The following is an 18,665-nucleotide window of genomic DNA, read 5'->3' as shown; positions in this document are numbered from 1 at the left end:
CTTGGGGTATGGCTGGACAGCTCACTATCTTTCAATGTCCAAGCCTCAAAACTGTCAGCCACATGTTTTGGCATTCTGAGAGTGCTAAATAAAATCTTCCCCCTCCTCCCCCTGGAAGCCAAACAGGCTGCCATTCAAGGGCTCATTCACTCCCGTCTTGATTTTAACAACGCACTTTATCTGGGTGCACCAGAATACACCCTTCGGAGGCTGCAAACTGTACAGAACAGCGCAGCTCGCCTTCTACTTAAAATCCCGCACAGACACTCAGTGAGGACCGGACTGACTAGCCTCCATTGGTTACCGGTCCGGCAGAGAGTTCTGTTCAAGGCGCCATGTATAGCCCATCAAGCCTTCTGGGACATGGGACCCATCATTACCCGTGATCTGATCACTCATTACATCCCAAATCGTAGTCTTCGTTCCAGCCAGACTCTCTTAGCAGTAGTCCCAAGAATAAAAAGATCTAGAACCGGCGGAAGGACGTTCATGTACAACGCAGCTAAGGCCTGGAATGCTCTACCACTTCATCTTAGAGCCACCCAGAACCTTACTATGTTTCGCAAGCAACTGAAGACCCACCTTTTCACATCTGCCTGCTAAACCGTTTTCTTTTTTTTTTTTCCCCTTCCCTGCTCTCTGTAGGTCACGGTTATCCTAGCGCTTGGACGCCTTCGGGCAACAACTGCGCTTTATAAATCCCCAAGTTTACAAGTTAGTTGTAGATGCTTATTGAAGATTAGGCCAATGCCCTTTCACTTGTAATCTTGGAAGGGAGAGCACCTTCCAGTATCTGCCCTGTGAAATCTTTGCTGTCTCGAATAACCACGGCCCTGATTTATATTTTGGCAGAGAGGGTACGTCATCGTAACAGCAACAGTACCCTCTCGAAAAACTGAAGTTTCACCCATCCACCTAGAGTTGGGCGGAACTTTAATATGTGAACAAGAGACTACTCGGTCTCCGCCATTGATATAAACATCCGCCGGAGTGACTGATTGAGGGCTGTCGTGGGTTTGGCCATTTGATCACCTGCCTGATTTAGAGTGGGCTGTCAAATGGCAGTTTTCACTGTCCGTGAGTGTCAGTAAAAACTGCAAAATGACCCTCACACCTCATTACTAGTGGTGCCAAGGTTCCTGCGTATAGGGAACAGCCGTGGTGCAGGCTTTTTTTCCTGTTTATTTCTTCTTCTTTTTTTTTTTTTTCTTCCTAAAACAAAATCCTGCCTCTAAATTTTTATTTTGAAACGAAAAAAACAAGTGAAAGGTTTGACGGAATGTATCCATTAAATGAACTGAAGTTAGTTCAAGGACAGAACACTCCTTTCTTCTGCTTTACAGAGAATAATGAATCTAGATATAAAAGTGGAATGACGTCTTCTTTCTGTTTGTCGATTTTATTTAATTGGTGTTCATACCTCTTGTTCTTTATCAGTTAGAGCATACATGTTTCTGCGTGCCATGTATTTGCTTTTTATTAGTTTCATATCATTTACAAGCCATAAGTAATGAGAGGTACGTGTGTTATGAGAGACTGGATACTTTTTAAACACAACCTTTCCTATTTGAATCAAAGCTGAAGTTACACCTACCCTTCATGCCTCATTCTTGGCACGCTTTTGGAAACACACTGAACATTGAACTTCCCCCAGTAAATCCAATGCTTGGTGAAGGTTGTACACAAGCTGCTCCGAGTTCTGTGAAAGGAAGATCTGTAACTTCTCTTTATTCATTGATCTTGGTTTCCGATATCCATGTGTAAATATGGATTAGTCTAAAGGTTCATTAGAATTAATTTCTCACCAACAGCTGCAAGTAAATTACTTACCACCAAGGGTATTGGCTGCAGTTGTCGGAACAAATTATTTGTAAAGATTCCCCCTGCCCTAGAATACTTTGCAAATGCAGTTTGAGCAGTCGTAAATTCAGATAACTGGAAATAAAAGGCAACGGTAGGTGAACCTGCATGAAGTAACAATAACTACTTGTCGTTTCAAAGATTTGCCCATCTCATCATTTAGCATGCCAGTGCCTCCCCTTCAGCAATGGATGCGCTTATTACAAAATAATCCCAGTCTCTGCTATGTAAAAAAAGAAAAGAAAAAGGCATCTGGTTGAATGCATTCTCCTGTCGATGTGCCACTTGGTTGAGTAAATCTCCTTTGTCTTCCAGGTGGTACCATGGGCACCTTTCCGGAAAAGAGGCTGAGAAGCTGCTCACAGAGAAAGGGAAGCCGGGTAGTTTTTTGGTGCGGGAGAGCCAGAGCAAACCAGGAGACTTCGTACTGTCTGTACTGACCAACGAGGAAAAGATGGAGAATGGCGATCGCAAGCCTCGTGTCACTCATGTCATGATCCGGTTTCAGGTGCGTTTGGACAGGGACAGCAGTGAACTTGTAGTAGTTTTAGTAGGCATTCTGTGGGCAGAATAAGAAAAGAAGTGAGATCACTGGTAAGAGTATTAGTGAAGGATCACTAAAATGTGAGCGATCAGTAGATCATAGTTTATATTGACCTCAACCTTTCTACCTGCATTCCTAGGATGTAGTGTGCGGCATCCATCCATTATCCATGCTTCTACCATACACACTTGTCATTTTGGACTAATCATTGTCTACCTAAGTTTGTTGCTATTTGTGCAGCTTGATGCAACGTCTTAGGGTGACAGAAATATCTGGTCTTGATTCTGTCTAGATGGTACTTGGTCAGGCACAAAGTTTCATAGCTTGTACAATCCAGACAGGTCCATGTTAATGTCTCAGCTAGACAGTAGCATGCTTGTAGCTCACCCAGAAGTCTTTGTTCTCCTTGTGTGCTTGATTTATTATTTGGGTGATTTTTGTTTAGCACTTCACCAGGTGGTCACTTGCTGGTTCATTGCTCTGCAGTGGTTCATATGGCCGTGTAATGGGATCTTTTGCTTTACTTTGTCTTCCTGTCTTACAGCCAGATGGGAAGTATGACGTTGGTGGGGGAGAGCGATTTGACACCCTCACAGACTTGGTGGAGCACTACAAGAAAAACCCAATGGTAGAAAAATCTGGAGCTGTGGTCCATCTCAAACAGGTACAGGATGCACTTTATACATGTTGTACAAGGCATGGATGGCACACAGTAGCTACTCTGCTGTGCTTGCTCCTTTTGCTCTCCTTTGATAGAGCCCAATTTATTCGAATTTGAAGAATATATCATCCCCTGCTGCACAGTATCAGCCCCTCTACTGCCCTGTCATGCTCTCTCCAAGACCTGCTTCTGCATTATGAGCACTGGATGAAGAACTCTGACCTGCTATGCAGTGTAGGCACTGAAAACAAAGCAGCAACCATAAAGTTACCCTCCCGTGTCTGCATCATGATTGATCTTTCCATGGTCCTGATCTACCGTATCAACCTCAGTAGAACACCTAACCTAGTTCTGCAGTGTCTGTATTGAGCGTTCGGACAATCACTTGTCTTGGCTTGAATTGTCCGCATAGGAAGTACATAGTCTCCCTTGAGAAATATACCACGACGTCCGCACTGGAAGAGCAGGCAGCTCTCTTACCTGTTGTGCTGTGTCCGCATTAAGACCACCTTCTGTACCCCTGTGTTTTATAGTCTCACTATAAAGAAGTCAACTCTCCTAGCGATCACCTCTTTTTCTGACTACATATAGTGTTATGTTGTACAACATAAGCAATGGCAGAGCAGCAGAGTCCTGTAACTTCTGCTTGTCCGCTGCTGCACTATGTTGGATCTTTCCCATGCCACTAGCTAGCACTTAACCAGGTTTTATCTCAGCTTAGTGGCCCGCTTAAGCCCATTGCTTTTTCAACTTTAGTCACTGTTGCATGATCTTTCTGCCAAATCTGATTGGTCTTCTTTCACAATCTTTCTAGCCATTCAATACCACTAGGATCAATGCTGCAAACATCGAAAACCGAGTCAAAGAATTGAACAAGATGGCAGACAACACGGAAAAAGCCAAACAGGGATTCTGGGAAGAATTTGAGGTATGAATGTTATAGCCACAACTCCTCTGACCAGAGTGGGTCTTCGCTGATGCCTGGGAATGTGTAGATACCTTAGATCAAGTTCCCTGTCACATGAATTCTGTGAAACCGAGCTTCGTCGGTGGTGTTGTTGGATTGTGGATACCGGATACCTTGACTGTCCACAGATGTTACACTTTGGTGACCGCCTGGCACTCAATCATTGGACTAGCTTCTGGCAGAACTTGGCACCCAAACACGTTGGTTAAAGTCGTATGTGTGGTGGTAAATCCTTTGCTTGAGACCTCTCGGTAGTTGTAAGGCACACACAGGTCTTGGTGTTTGCAAGGCTATATATTTGTTGAGAGGCACACAACTGAGTTACTGAGAATTAGTTTGTTTGCGTTGGATATGGTGAATTGATTGTATTGGAAAAAATAGTAAACTAGTTAAATTGGTTTAAGTGACTGGGTGATGAGTTGGTTAGAATGTACTATTCTGTTTTTGTTTTAGTTTAATGTATTGGTATATGAATATCTTGAGTAGGTTAGTATTTTCCTAAAGCAAGTCGGTTAGTGGGTGAGTGGTTGCAATGACTAGATTACTGAGTAAAGTGGTTACAAACTCTAGTTCATACAGATGCAAACTAAAAATATAAACCAAGAATATACTGTTCCTCTCCATCTGTCTACAGTGTTTGTTTGAAAATATCCAAAATGACTCTTGGAAGATAAAAATTTATACATTTGACTATTATCCTATAGAAAGCTCTAATTTACATCTCGGGCAAATGTGAAGCGCTCTACAGTATTCCCTAAAATATGAAAGCTGGTCAGCCCGTTTCTGCTGTCAGCATAAAATACTTTGAGGCACATGAGTTTGATTGGTCAGTGTGTCAAACTCCTGGAAGATGCTTAATGTCGGTGGTGGTCTCGTCTTTTGCAGCTGGATAAAAGAGAGATGTAGGAAAGTTCTGCCTGAATGGTTGTGATACTAAGCCATCAAAGGCTACTCAGTATTGGTTATAAATTTGAGACACCAAGAGATAGCTATGCTCCAGAAAGTCACCAGCTAGCTGACGGAGCAGGGAAAGGAGAGAAAAACACAGGCTAAAAAACAAATCTGCAGGCAAAGGGGCAGAAATGAGTGTAATTAAGCTGCTCTAACAAATCCACTCGCTCAGCAGAAAATCAACTGCCCCAGATGTGGATGCAATTCGCAACGCACAGTTGCAATGTTAATATGAAAACGTGGCAGCACACCACCAGCCAAAAGTAGAGCATTGTTGTACACTGACTTATAGGAACCCAGGTTTCATCCTTCAAACGTGTGCAGAAAGTGTCCTGGTCTTCAAGAGCATCCCTTACTTTCCACTTCATCTTTAAATTTTAAAAAAGGTACAATATGATATGTTTTCATTTTCATGTGCTACGACATGCATCTCTTATTTTATTTTAAAAATAAACCCAATTAAGAGAAGCCAGTGGCAATGGTATGGGGTCACCGGAGGGTATGTGATCTAAGATGCGCTACTGAAACCCAGAAATTAGGTTCTAATCCTCACTTAAACAGTAGACCTAGTGATCCACCAACAGATGTATAAGTAAGTCAAAATTTCCCCAGATAAAGTGTAGAACCCCACAATGGTGGAAAGTACACACTAGTTGTTTAAATACCCCTCACACACCAAAAGGGCCCTTGGTGTCATGCTTCATCATAGGGGTCTTCCCGCCCCTCTACGGGACGGGACGTGCTACGACCTACGTGTACGTGGGAGCACTGGTTTTGTGAGACAACTATGTGTTTTGGTAGGGTGTGAGAGGAAAGGTCGGGGGTGAATTGAGAAAGTGAGATAAATACCCGGCTCGTCGGTCTAAAAGATTTTTAATATACCTATGAGCTGGTATTAATAAAAAGTGGGGGGAGGAGGTGTGTATGTCTCAATGAGCTGTGCCTCCTATGTCTGCAGGCAGATATCTGGGGAAATTTTGACTTACTTATACATCTGTTGGTGGATCACTATGTTTATTGACTGAATCTTGGGAGGACGTATTCACCTCCACCACTCAGGTTGAGTGGTACCTCTCTACTCCCCCTTTTTGTTTTTCTTATTAAACAGTAGACCAACTACAGCATGTGTTTCTTGGTAAATCATTTTAGCAGCTTGATTTCGGTCTAGATTCACTTGTTGTGTGTTCTCTCACCATCTGCAGGGTTAAAAATGCTAGTATTTTTTCTTGTAAAATGGTTAAAGGTGTAGGAAGGACTCAATGGAGAGTTTCTGTATAGAGAGTCCTTTATTACTCTGAAAAGTAGTTCCACCTTTCCTCATGCTTCCTGTCTTCTCAAAAAGTCTTTTTACACCAGCATGTTGTCACCCTTGCACAGAGCAGAAGATTTTCTGAGGGAGGGTAAAGAAAGCATAATATAAATAAGAGTTGATGTGGCAGATCCATGGCAAGAACGATTCTACTTTAATTTTTCAAGAGTCCATTAGGGCAAGGTGTACTGAAATGTTAACAATTTGTCTAATTTGGAGGTTCCTGAGACTGAAGTCTCTCTTGCCCATGGGAAATAGTCCTTTATTTATTGCTTTTCTACTGAAAGTTCCTTGATTAGACAAGCATCAAGTTTTTAACCGTGGTCTTCTAAAGGACCATCAAAGAAAAGTGTAAGAGACTATATAAATTCTAGCTGATGACACTGCAAGCTCAAGATGGAGGCATTGGGCTTAGGTCACAGTGTCTGGAAGGTAGGTCTGGCTGAGAAAATGCTGAGGCTGTTGAGCCTTTCTGAGAAGATGCTGATGGGTAATCCAGATGTAACTTCGAGAATTTCAAGTCTAAAATGGGATGACTATTGCACATGATCTTCTATTAAGAAAATGTAATTCGGTGCCCCTAGTGAAGATCCCATTCCCGAGGGCCCAAAAGCTCCAAGCCTTCTGATCGTAAACCTTCAAAGTGTGCAGATACCTTAAGATTGTGTCTTGTGAGCCGTACTTTAATTCACCAAGAAACAACATTCAGAACCACCTTTGGGGTTAAAATACCTGAACTGTCACTGGCAAGCAAGAAACTGGCTCAGCCCTGGCAAAACTCTGCACATACTGTCACCGAAAAAAAGTTGCTCTATAAGCCCCACACTGGTGTCAAAAAAACTTTTCAAGCTCATCCATGAATTAGAGCCCGAGGCATCTCTGTCAAAACGAATGCTCATCTCTTAGTGAAACCTCCAAAGATATTACGTTGAAGGCAGTTCTTTAGAGAACATCAAAAAGCTTGGATTCTAAAATAACAGAGGATATTGCCTTTGATGTAGACACCCCCTCTCAAGTCAAAAAGAATTTCGAGAAATTAATACCCAACTTAGGGTCTTCCTGACCTGAGCTTGCACCCAGAATAAACTTTACAGCTCCCAGTGCTCAGATGGAACAGACACCTGTTATCCATCAGAATATGGATAGCCATGAATGAAGGGACCCATATGGGTCCGCATGAAGCAAATGCAGGAGAAACACAAATTGTTCTTCATGTACTTTCTTGTACTGATAAAAGGCGAGATGGTCAGCCCATTCATAAACACAAAACTATTGAACTAGTGAATTAGTACCAAGAGCTTCAGGTTGACAATCTTAAGGAAAGCCATGCTTACAGTTGAATGGTATCCTTACCAGGACAGCTGGCTGGGAAAGGGGAAGACCTAAAAGTCTGTATAGCAGTAAATACCCTGTAACAATTGAGGTTCATAGTGAATCCAAAGGAGTGGGAATGAATCCCCACCCAACAAGACAATTGGACAGTGTTAATCTTTCTGACAGAGAAAATAATAGCTTCCTTTCAGAAAAAGCATTCCACCCATTCACCTAACATAACATTCTCGGACAGCAAGGAAAGTGGCGAAAATATTGGGGTTAATGGCGTCTTGTATTTACCTTATTCCAAATGAGCATCAGTAGATGAGTACCACGCAGGAGTAGGTTCACAAAGAACAATGCCTGAGCATTAGTGGTTTGGAGGATCTAGTGGTAGTAACAAAGTAAAAATGGAATATATAAATGAGTAGTGAAAAGATCTGTCTTGACGTGTCACCCCGGGAGCATTATTAAAGACCCATTCCCGACTTGTTAGAGGGAACAAATGAGGAGATGCCTAGCTTGGGTCAAGTGTTCAAACCTAAAAACAAATATGCATATAAATGTACTGGAATTTGGATGAGTAAGCTTAAGCCAAGTTCCATACATAAAGAACAAGGCAATGCATCTTGATGAACAAACACCACACACATGTAATGCATCTTGGAAAAAGGAAAGGGTACAATCACCCCTATTGTCCAAAGTATGTCACTCGGCACTAGAATGAGGAACGTTGCTCATGGTACTAGAAGAACCAGGGTTACAAATCATAACCTTCTCATCATGTTGCAAATGAGTAGACTCTCCCGATTAGAAAACGGGCAATTCAGCCATTTAGGAGAACTTCAGTTAAGGCACCAATCAAATATAGCTGTGTTATCTGTTATAATATCCATCCAGGCACCCATACATGGTGCCAGAGTGTACAGCCCTTTGGAAAGTTGATACAAGATATTTGAGCATGCTTTGTTATCAACTCTGTTGATATAGCAGGTGTTCAGTAAGCCACAAAATGGGCAAGATAGTTGTGGTGCTTCCATTTACTACAGTCAGTGACAACACCCCATATGATAATCAGGATGCGTGTGAACGTGTGAACCTTGTCACAAGAGAACGTGGAACTCACTTGTATGAATCAAGATTTCATGTGCTCGACAGCAAGGTTCCTGAAGTGAAATATTTCAGATACTTAAAACAACCACAGATGTATCTGGCGATTCTCTGCGATGTTTAAAAGACCTAATATAAGATGGTGTTACTGTTACATTGGAAAGATGAGTGCCCACTACGGAGATCCAGTGTAATTTACTCTTGAAACGTAGGTTTACACAGTAGTGGCTGCCGCTATAGTACAGTGGTAGGCAGGGGGACGGGGGGCGGTTTGGGGTTTTTAAAATAAAAAGACTTACCTACTGCTCCGCTCCCAGCCTCCTCGTTGCTCCTCTCATCCCGGAAGTGGATGGGCTTCACTGCACAGGCCCCCCCAACCAATCCAGATGCTGCTCTGATGCTATACCTAGCATGAGAGCAGCGCCTGGATTGGCCTGATCGGGCTAGTTTAACACTCGGTCAGGGATCCTTCAGCTTTTCTCCAACCTGGCTGTACAACACAGATGGGTTGGAAAAACCTAAGTGCGCATGTCTATTTTGCTGTCCTAAGACAGTGCCTACCACTCCTCCCTACTGCCTATGGCCCCGCCCTGAAGCTCGACTCGGCTGGCAATAAGGTAAGAAAAATAAAATAATAATAAAAATGGTTTTCTTATCATTTTATTTGTTAGTGGGGCTATGCTCCTCCACCATAGCGGAGGAGCCGCCCATCATTTACAGTAGGAGCCTGGAAAAAATGCAACAGGTGCAACAGTCACAAGTACAAAAATAGTAGGGTATAACTCCTGAGATTTATAAAGATAATTTAAATTAAGAGGCGCTACAGACCTACAAATAACAAGAAACTTTTTGTTTGTTTTATTTTTGTTTTCATATATTGCTTATTTTAACACCAATAAAGCATACAAAGAACAATCACTCATGTCACAAAACATGTGACTTATCATATAGCTAAATACTTCTAAAATTCCACTGCATGACATATTTATCATTATACATTAATAAAAAAAAACAGCCACCCAACCATTATTCACAATATAAACAGACAAGTCAGTCATTCCCCATACTCTCTCATACTCGGCACACTAAAAATGGAATTGAACAAAAGAAAAAACATTTTAAAGTCTGTCGTAGTTGGTTGTCCAATGGTACAATAATTCTAGTAGACTTGAATAGACAATTTCACAAAAATGGAAATTATAATGAGCTGCAAAACATTATTACAATATATTTCTTTGTAATTCACTATATAACACAAAGGCAGCACCAACTTGCGCTTCGTTGAAACTCCAGGGATAAGGTGACACCTTGCTCAGGGCATAGAGGGATAACCACCAAGGTCAAAACAAGGATATCCTGGGTGGTAATCTTGTGACAGGCTGAGAATCAAAATAAGGCTCCAATTATAGGCATAAATACAATTGTCTATATCTAAAGAATATGGCTAACCACCATAGAATGCTATGGGCATACTATAAAAACAGAGCGTGAAATTCCCCCGAAAAAATAAGTGCAAAGATATAACGGAGTTCATCCATTGAATCCCATTAAGATAAAGGTTAAAAGATAAATACATCCAGTCCTTCCAAATTTGATAATCAAACATCATAAGTACCCGTGGCTAGTTATCATGCCAAGATATAATGTGAGAATAGACCAAATAGAGTGTGAAACTAATAATGTTTTCCACCGGGAGGGATGTCCATGAGAGGGACCAACAACGCAAGACCAGGAGGGAGGAGCCTAGCGCGCACCCAAGATGGCCGCGTAGGTGCGAGGCTCCCGAGGGCCTCCGCGACCTCCTGCATAAATCCTGACCGAATCCTGTCCTAGATGAGGGGACTGTGTTTGTGAACCCGAACTGAGGTGACGCCCGTTTTCCGTTTTCAATTCGGACTTCGGACACCGGCGGGAGCACCGATTAAGGTTTGCGGCCTTCTCCACACCGGCCCCCCGTACTGGAGTTGTGGGGCGATCCGGCGACAAAGTGAATAACAGCGGCGGGCAAGGCTGGGCGACTCGCGCACCCCGCACTTTCGCTTTCGCTTTTGCGCCCTCCTTGCTGCCAGGCGAGGTAGGGTCGCGGGGCGGTGTGAGGTGGTGTGGCCTCGTTGGGGTGCCCTGCCGGCCCGCCGGCTGCGGTCCGTCCTGCGGAGCGGTGGTCGCCCCCCCCCCCGGAGCCCTTGAACGGGATTGTCTACCCCCCTTTTTTGAGGAGATTGGCTCGATTTGGGGACCATGGCCACAAAACAAGATGGCGACCGGGCTAAGGTGAAGTCGACCAGTCGTGGCGCGGCCCATCAATCCAACAACATGGATCGCTACACCCTCCAGAAGGGGTCTCCAGAGGCGCTGCGTAGGTCCCCTACGGGCCCGACTGATGCTCCTGCTCTGCCCACGGACCTGACCCTCCGAGACGTCATGGGCGCCATCGCCGAGATGAAGGCCTCGGTGGACCAGCGCTTTGACACTCTGGCGCAGAAGATCGACTCGGTCCTCGTGGACGTGGGCCTCGTGAGAGCCGATCTGTCAAAAACAAATGACCGGGTCGATTCTTTGGCCCACTCTACCTCGGGCCTCACATCGTGGCGGCCCTCCAACAGGAGGTGCGCAGGCTTGGCCAGGCGAGCGCCCTGATGCATCGTCGACTGGAGGATTCCGAGGGTCGGGCCCGGAGAAACAACGTCCGCATTATCGGGGTGCCGGAAGGACGCGAGGCAGAGGCAGCGGACCTGTTTGTGGAGGACCTGGTCCTCACCCATCTCCAGCCTCGGGGGCTGAGTAAATTCTTTGCAGTGGAACGTGCCCACAGGGTCCCCGGGGGTAGGCCTAAGACCGGAGCCCCTCCGAGGCCTCATCGCCCGGATTTTCAATTTTCGGGACAGGGACGCTATCCTGCAGACTTCCAGGCTACAAGGGCCGGTCAGACTTGATAATATGGATATAAATTTCTATCCTGACTTTACTCCGGCGGTCCAAAAGCAGAGACTGAGCTTTCTCGGTGTCAAACGTCGCCTACGGGACCTGAATCTCAAATATGCGATGCTTTTTCCGGCTAAGCTGAGGGTGGAGGTGGATGGCCGCACGCACTTTTTTGATCGTCCCGAAGCGGCCGGGGACTGGCTGGACACTTTGCCCGGAGATCGGGGCCGGGGGGGTGGGGGGGGGAGCGGTTGGTGGGGAGGGCCCGCCGGATCAGGACTGAGGGTCTAATGGTAGGCCCTGCTCTGGACTGTGTTATTGTCACCATTGACTGTTAGGGTAAGTTCCCCTCCTGTGGAGGTCGTGTGGGGTCTCTTGGGGGATCTCCCTCCTCCTCTGGGGGACTAGTTAGTTTTCTTTCTATGGGGCGACAGGCACACTGCACTTTGGGGGGGCTGTTTGGGCTCATGCAGGCGTGCAGGGTGGGGGGAGTTCTGTTGGGATGGGTGGGTTGGGGTGGGGTGTGGTTCGTTTCTACCGCAAGGCAAACCCTTCATTGTATTGGTGTTTTGGAGATGCTCTCGGGGGGACAAATGATGGCTTCTGTATGTGATGGGGGGGTAGGGACCTGACTTTGTTGTCCTGGAACGTTAACGGACTGGGTGATAGGATTAAGCGGGGTGTGGTCCTGCAATATCTGAAACGGATTTCACCTGATGTGGTCTTTTTGCAGGAGACACACCTCATTGGTAACTCCTTTTGTGCCATGAATCGGCGTGGCTATCGTTTGGTGGCCCACTCGGGCTTTACATCAGGCTCACGAGGGGTGGGGCATTATGGTCAAGACCTCGCTCCCGCTAGAAATAGACGAGGTGCGCCATGATGAGAGGGGACGCTACACTGTCTTGGTGGGGAGAATGGAGGGCAAAGTAGTCGTCTTTGTCTCAGTGTACGTCCCACCGGGGTTACAGTCCACCACCTTTGCGGACCTGGGACGCCTCCTGCTTGACCTTCCGGGGGGGCTTCTGGTGGTTGGGGGGGACTTCAATGCTGTGGCCTCTGGGACTATGGATCGCTATCCCCCTAGGGACCTCCCCCGGGCACAAGCGTGGCTGTCTGGCCTTTTGGACACACTGGGATTGGTGGACTGTTGGCGTCTAAAGCATCCCACTCAGCTGCAATACACCTTCCATTCGGGGGCACATGGTAGCCTTTCGCGGCTTGATCATGTCCTTGTCCCTGCGGCCTATGCCGGGAGAGTGGGGGAGGTGCGCCATCTGGCGCGGGGTATTTCAGATCATTCCCCACACCTGTTGCACTTTGATGTCTTCCCGAGGGGGGAGGGCAGGGTAGCTCCGATCAATGCCTGGTACCTGCGTGACCCCACGATTCGTGCGGACTTGATTAAATCCTTGCAACGGTATTTTGAGGAGAATGTGGGGTCTGTCCCGTCGGCCATCTCCCTGTGGGAGGCTTTCAAGACAGTGCTTAGAGGGGAGGCCCTCTCCTTTATTTCCCATGCCCGGAGGCGCGCCCAGGAGGAGGTGACCCGGGTGGAGACCGAAATTACTGAACTGGAGGGTGATCTGGGGAGTGGGGTGACTGACGCTGCGCTGCACGTTCTACACCTTAAGCAGGCGGCCTATAGGTCCCTCGTCACGGAGGCGGCCAGGGGCCTCAGCAGAGAGCAACAGGGGCGATTGTATGATGTGGGTGATAAGGCTGGCAAGTTGATTGCGTGGTTGGATAAGAAGGAGAGAGCTAGTCGTGTGGTCCCGCTGATTGAGAGAATGGATGGTGTACGTGTTGCTGAGCCGGAAGGCATTGTCTCTTGCTTTGCAGATTATTTCCGTGAGGTATATTCCCCGGTTTCTCCCTGCCCGGAGGAAGATTCCCATGCCCTGCTGCGTGACATCGCGCTGCCCTCCCTCTCAATGGAGGACAGGGAGTTGATGGATGCCGCCCCCACCTCGGACGAAATTGCCCTCGCCATCCGCTCGGTCGCTTCTGGCAAGGCCATGGGCCCGAACGGCATTCCTATCGAGTTGTATAAACTGCGACCGGATGTACTGGCGCCCCACCTCCGCGCAATGTTCCTTGCGGCCCACTCGCGGGGCTCCGTCCCGCCGGACCAGCGTCTGGCTTCCATCGTGGTTATCCACAAGGAGGGGAGACCGCGAGACCGGGTCACATCCTACCGGCCTATCTCGCTCTTGAACGCGGAGCCTAAAATCCTCGCCAAGGTGCTCGCCAACCGGCTGGTCGGCGTGGTGGGCGATTTGGTCCACCAAGACCAGTCCGGCTTTATTCCCCATCGCAATACGGCCCTTAATCTGCGGCGCTTGCACGGGGTGCTCGCGCGTGTTCCGTTCGTGAGGGAGCCGGCCATCTTGGCGTCCTTGGACGCCACCATGGCGTTCGACACGCTCGAATGGCCCTACATCTGGGCGATGCTGGCGAAATTTGGATTTGGCCCGGGATTCATCAGTTGGGTTAAATTGTTGTACTCGGACCCATTGGCACAGGTGGTGGTGAATGGTCGAGTCTCGGCCCCATTCGTGCTGGGACGGGGCACGCGACAGGGTTGTCCCCTGTCGCCGCTCCTTTTTGCACTGGCCTTGGAACCCCTGGCGGAGTGGCTGCGGTGGCACCCTTCTATCCGTGGTCTCCGTTGGACCCCCGAGTATGAGGACCGCGTGTCCCTCTACGCTGACGATATCCTTTTGTACTTAGCCTCCCCGCGCAAGTCACTGATTGTCCTGGTCGATGTTTTGCGCTCCTTTGGCCGTAATTCAGGCCTTGTCATCAACTGGGCTAAATCCTGTATCTATGTGCTTTCCGGGGAGGCTCCTGTCCTCCCTCGGGGCTGTCCGATCCAGATTGCCTCGCAGGGATTTCGATACCTGGGGGTCTATATTACGCTGGACCCGGTGGCCCGCTACGAGCGAAATTTGCTTCCCCCCCTCCAGCGCTTGAAGGAGGACGTCGTGCGCTGGCGGCGCTTGCCGCTTTCGCCGCTCGGTCGGGCGGCGTTGTTCAAGATGATGTAATTGCCGCGCTTTCTGTACGCTCTCCAGAACACTATGGACTTGGTCCCGGCGCGCTATTTCCGTGAGGTGGAAAGCTTACAGCGCCGTCTGTTTTGGGACGGGAGGCCGCGTATAGCTCTGGCAAAATTGACGCTCCCGTGGTACGACGGAGGGATTGCCCTCCCGGATATCAAGCGGTATTACTGGGCCTCCCAGTTAGCTGCAATTAATCACGGTTTCTATGGGCCCGCCCTAAACCCGGCATTTGAAATGGACAAAATGCTCCTGCCCGGTGGCGACTACAATCGAGCGCTCTACACTAGCGTGCCCGATTCCCGCTTGACGGGACCCACGCGTGTCATGGTGCGAGTATGGCACGCGGCCAATGCAGCTATGGGATGGAAGGACCGTTTGACCCGAGCGTCACCGTTGTATGCGTCGGAGAGGCTGGGCTCTTTGTGGACCTCGAAGGGCTTCGAGCGGTGGGACATGATAGGCATCAGTACAGTGGGAGATCTCTGGACGAGGGGAGGATTCAAAACATTCGAGACGCTGCAGGCGGAGTTTCAGCTGCAGGGCAGTGAATACTTTCGCTACCTGCAGGTCCGTCACGCACTAGGTTCCGTCTTCCCAGACGTGGCCTCCATCCCGGAGTCCTCCCCCCTGGAGGATAGAGTGCTAGATGGCCACGTTCCGGACAGCACGATCTCCCTCATTTACAAGAAATTGATAAATGACCGCTCGGGCTTACTGACTGGTCTCCGCGAGGCTTGGGTTGCCGATGGGCTGGAGTTGGACGACGAGGACTGGACCTCCGCGGTGGCCTCTCCGAAGGAGGTGGCCATCCCGGCTCGCCTTCGCTTCGTCCAGCTTAAGATACTCCACAGGGTGTATATGACGGGGCCAAGGCTTCTGCGTATGGGCTATGCCGAGGATGGATTGTGTAAGCGTGGGTGTGGTGCTTTGGCGACTTTTTTGCATATTCTGTGGGAATGTCCGAGGGTGGAGCGATTCTGGCGTGGTGTGCATGAGGTCCTGCGAGCGGTTACGCATGTCGCGCTGTTGCCTGAAGCGAGGAGATGCTTGCTGAATGTGTGGGAACCGACCGATTACTCGGTTCCGCAGACGCGATGGGTGACTCTGGGATATATGATAGCTAAACGTGACATTGCTCAACTGTGGGGATCCCAGAGACCCCCGGCGGTGTCGGCCTGGAAAGAACACATGGATTGGTGCATGTTCCGAGAAAAGGTGGTGTATGTGGCGCGGGGTAAGCCTGGGGCATGGGTGAAGATATGGGGCCCCTGGAACGCCTACCGCGGGGGTATTTGCGAGCCGCCGTTGTTGCCTCCCACTTCACCAGCTCCATCCCCCTAGTTGACCCCCTCCCTCAGCCCCGGACACATTGTTCTCCCAGTCCCGGATCTGTCTCCCTTTCCCTCTCTGGATTTCTTTGGATGGTTGGGGTCCCCCACTGGAGGAGCACGTGTTGTCATTTTCGATCGCGGGTTGCCTTGCGGGTGTGGTTTTATGTTGTTGTGTTGTATAAAACGAAACCGTATTGTGGGCTCAGAGTCATGTGGCCCACGTTGTTGATACCTCCTGTTTTATCGTCTCTGCAAAGTCAAGTGCCTTATTGTATATATGTCATTTGCTTCTGTCACTTTAGCGGCCGGCCGGAAGGTTGTAGGCCCATGCCTGTATATATTTGAGATTGCAATAAACGGTTTCAAAAAAAAAAACAACGCAAGACCAGCTGTATTTGGTACGCCACCGCGTTCCCAGTAAATATCCACCACTAAGTAGCACAGAATAAAAATATGTGAGTAAATATAAAGAAAGAAAATACGCAAGAAATAGAATAAAGACAAGAAATTGTCTAGTTATAGATATCCACAGTAATTGAGTATACGTATACTCGGGAACTTACCCGTAAGAAGGATTGTATCTGGTGATGAAGAGAATCGAATACAGAGTCCAGGAGCTAGATAGATATATTCCTTTTGAAGGGATAGCATCCAGAATATGGACGGATAATAGGGGTGCAGGTCCCAAGATAATAAACGAGGCTGCAATAAATACAACGTGTCGGGATGAATGGAGAAAGTGGAGAAAAAGAACGTACCTGCACGCGAGGTTAGGAATAGTCTGTAGTAAAGAACAGTGAAAAAAACAGAGAAAAAAGGTGGGGGAAACATCGTGGAGACAAAAATAAAAAAATAGATATGGTGTTAAAAGCCCCCCCAGTGAAATTATGGGGCTCGCCAAACCACCAACAAAATACAGCAACACGTTTTAACCGAGAGTTACCTCTGATATGCTATGTTGCTAATACACCATAATCTATAGATGCATATTTATATTGGAGAAAATCAGATGTCCAAAATTGAAAGGCTGGAAAAGAATGTATGGAAAAAATAAATATTAAGGAAAAAGTGGGTCGCAACATTAAATTAAACGTTGGGGGTCTAGGGCTTGATAAAACTAGAAAAACACTAAGGCGTCCGGGCTCCGTGATAAGCGGAGAGACAGACAGGGGATAGAATAATAAGAATTAAAGACCGGGAGACACCAGGATAGCAAACTCCTTACCTCTAATGGAGCCAGTGGCACGCACTTTCAATAGGATTGAAAAAAGGGGGTGTCTACCACATCTCTCAAAACCTCCCAGATCCGCAGAGTAAACATGGAAGTAATGTACGCCATGAGTCTTCAAATATTGCGGGCTCATGTGCACCGACGAAAGCAAGAAGGGGCTAAGAACCATCGCCCACCAAAGATGGTGCGGCATTCACCACCTCTAGCTGTCTCTCTTTTTCTCTCACTCAGTCATCAACATTTCCTCTAATCTCCACCCAATTCTACTCTGAAATAGCAACCATTCCGTCCCCACACACCAGCTTCGCTGCCAAAGTTACTGTTAGAAATGTAAGGGGATTGGAATATGGTTATCAACACCCCGGATCCCCTTCTTAGTCAGGGCCTCATATCATATACTTTCTGAATCTTACCAAAAAAGGCCCTCTTGTGTTTGTATCAGGATGTTTCAAATGCTCATCATAAGGAAACCCAAGTGACTGGATCATTGTCTAGAATTCAAGTGATAAAGGCCTTTATGGACTGTCTAATGCAGGCTTCTCCAGCCAAGTAGCTTTTGCAGGCCAACCTACTAAATGAAAAGCTTTTGCGTATTTAAATTAAGATATGTATACAAAAATTAAATTTGTGTAGTCGAGGAGACAAAAATGTCTGTAATTTCAGGACTCATAAGCTGATGCTTGTTGAAAAATTGCTGAATTTCCAAAATATATTTCTTGCTGCTACTTGAGTGATAAATCATGCGGCACTGGGGAGACTTATGACATATACTATTACATTGTGATGCAAGGGGTACTGCAGCTACGGCTGTTATGCATTACCCCCATAGAGGCATTCCACGTTGACAAAGCTTTTTTTATATTACGCCTGGCAACCGTGCCAGATGAACTCCTCATTGTCCACAATCTTGCATGGCGTGACTGCGAGTGTAATCTTGTAGTATGCGGTCACCATTACAACACAAATCATAACAGTGCTTTGAGATGATTGGCATTGAAAATAAGTGACTGTTATTACAGATAAGGCTGGAGACACTTGGTGTAAAGCATACCTCATCCCCTGAAGGGTTCCACATGGTGAACTGCAACATAAAATATCCTACTCCTCAGATTTGTGGAGTCACCACTTAAACGTGCACATTTCAGACGGGAAACAACCTTTACAACGCAGTCATTACATCTCACTACATTTACAACGCAGTCATTACATCGCAACATCTTTCACAACGCATGTCACTACAACGCATCCATTACATTGCATTTCACTACAACGCATGACACTACATCACATGTCACTACAACGCAGGCATTACATCGCATGTCATTACAATGCATACCATTACAACGCACAGTACCCCTTCACTATCCAACACTTACCCTACCGTTGTACCCCCTGAAGTT

The 18,665-nt window shown here is 47.2% G+C and overlaps 1 protein-coding gene across 2 annotated transcripts in view; it reads left to right on the top strand.

The window, feature by feature from the left end:
• The window catches only part of LOC146868301 (tyrosine-protein phosphatase non-receptor type 11-like), a 248,597-nt gene that overhangs the window by 161,302 nt on the left and 68,630 nt on the right, over window positions 1–18,665 (top strand). For both annotated transcript variants that reach the window (XM_085609654.1, XM_085609656.1), the window contains exons 4-6: window positions 2,176–2,368; window positions 2,949–3,068; window positions 3,880–3,993. In XM_085609654.1, the coding sequence (XP_085465780.1) occupies window positions 2,176–2,368; window positions 2,949–3,068; window positions 3,880–3,993 (427 nt within the window). The remainder of the gene's footprint in view (window positions 1–2,175; window positions 2,369–2,948; window positions 3,069–3,879; window positions 3,994–18,665) is intronic.

Source organism: Triturus cristatus, chromosome 1_2 (genome assembly GCF_964204655.1).
Source record: "Triturus cristatus chromosome 1_2, aTriCri1.1, whole genome shotgun sequence".
NCBI classification, from domain to species: Eukaryota; Metazoa; Chordata; class Amphibia; order Caudata; family Salamandridae; genus Triturus; species Triturus cristatus.
This window is presented reverse-complemented; position numbering and strand designations above follow the sequence as displayed.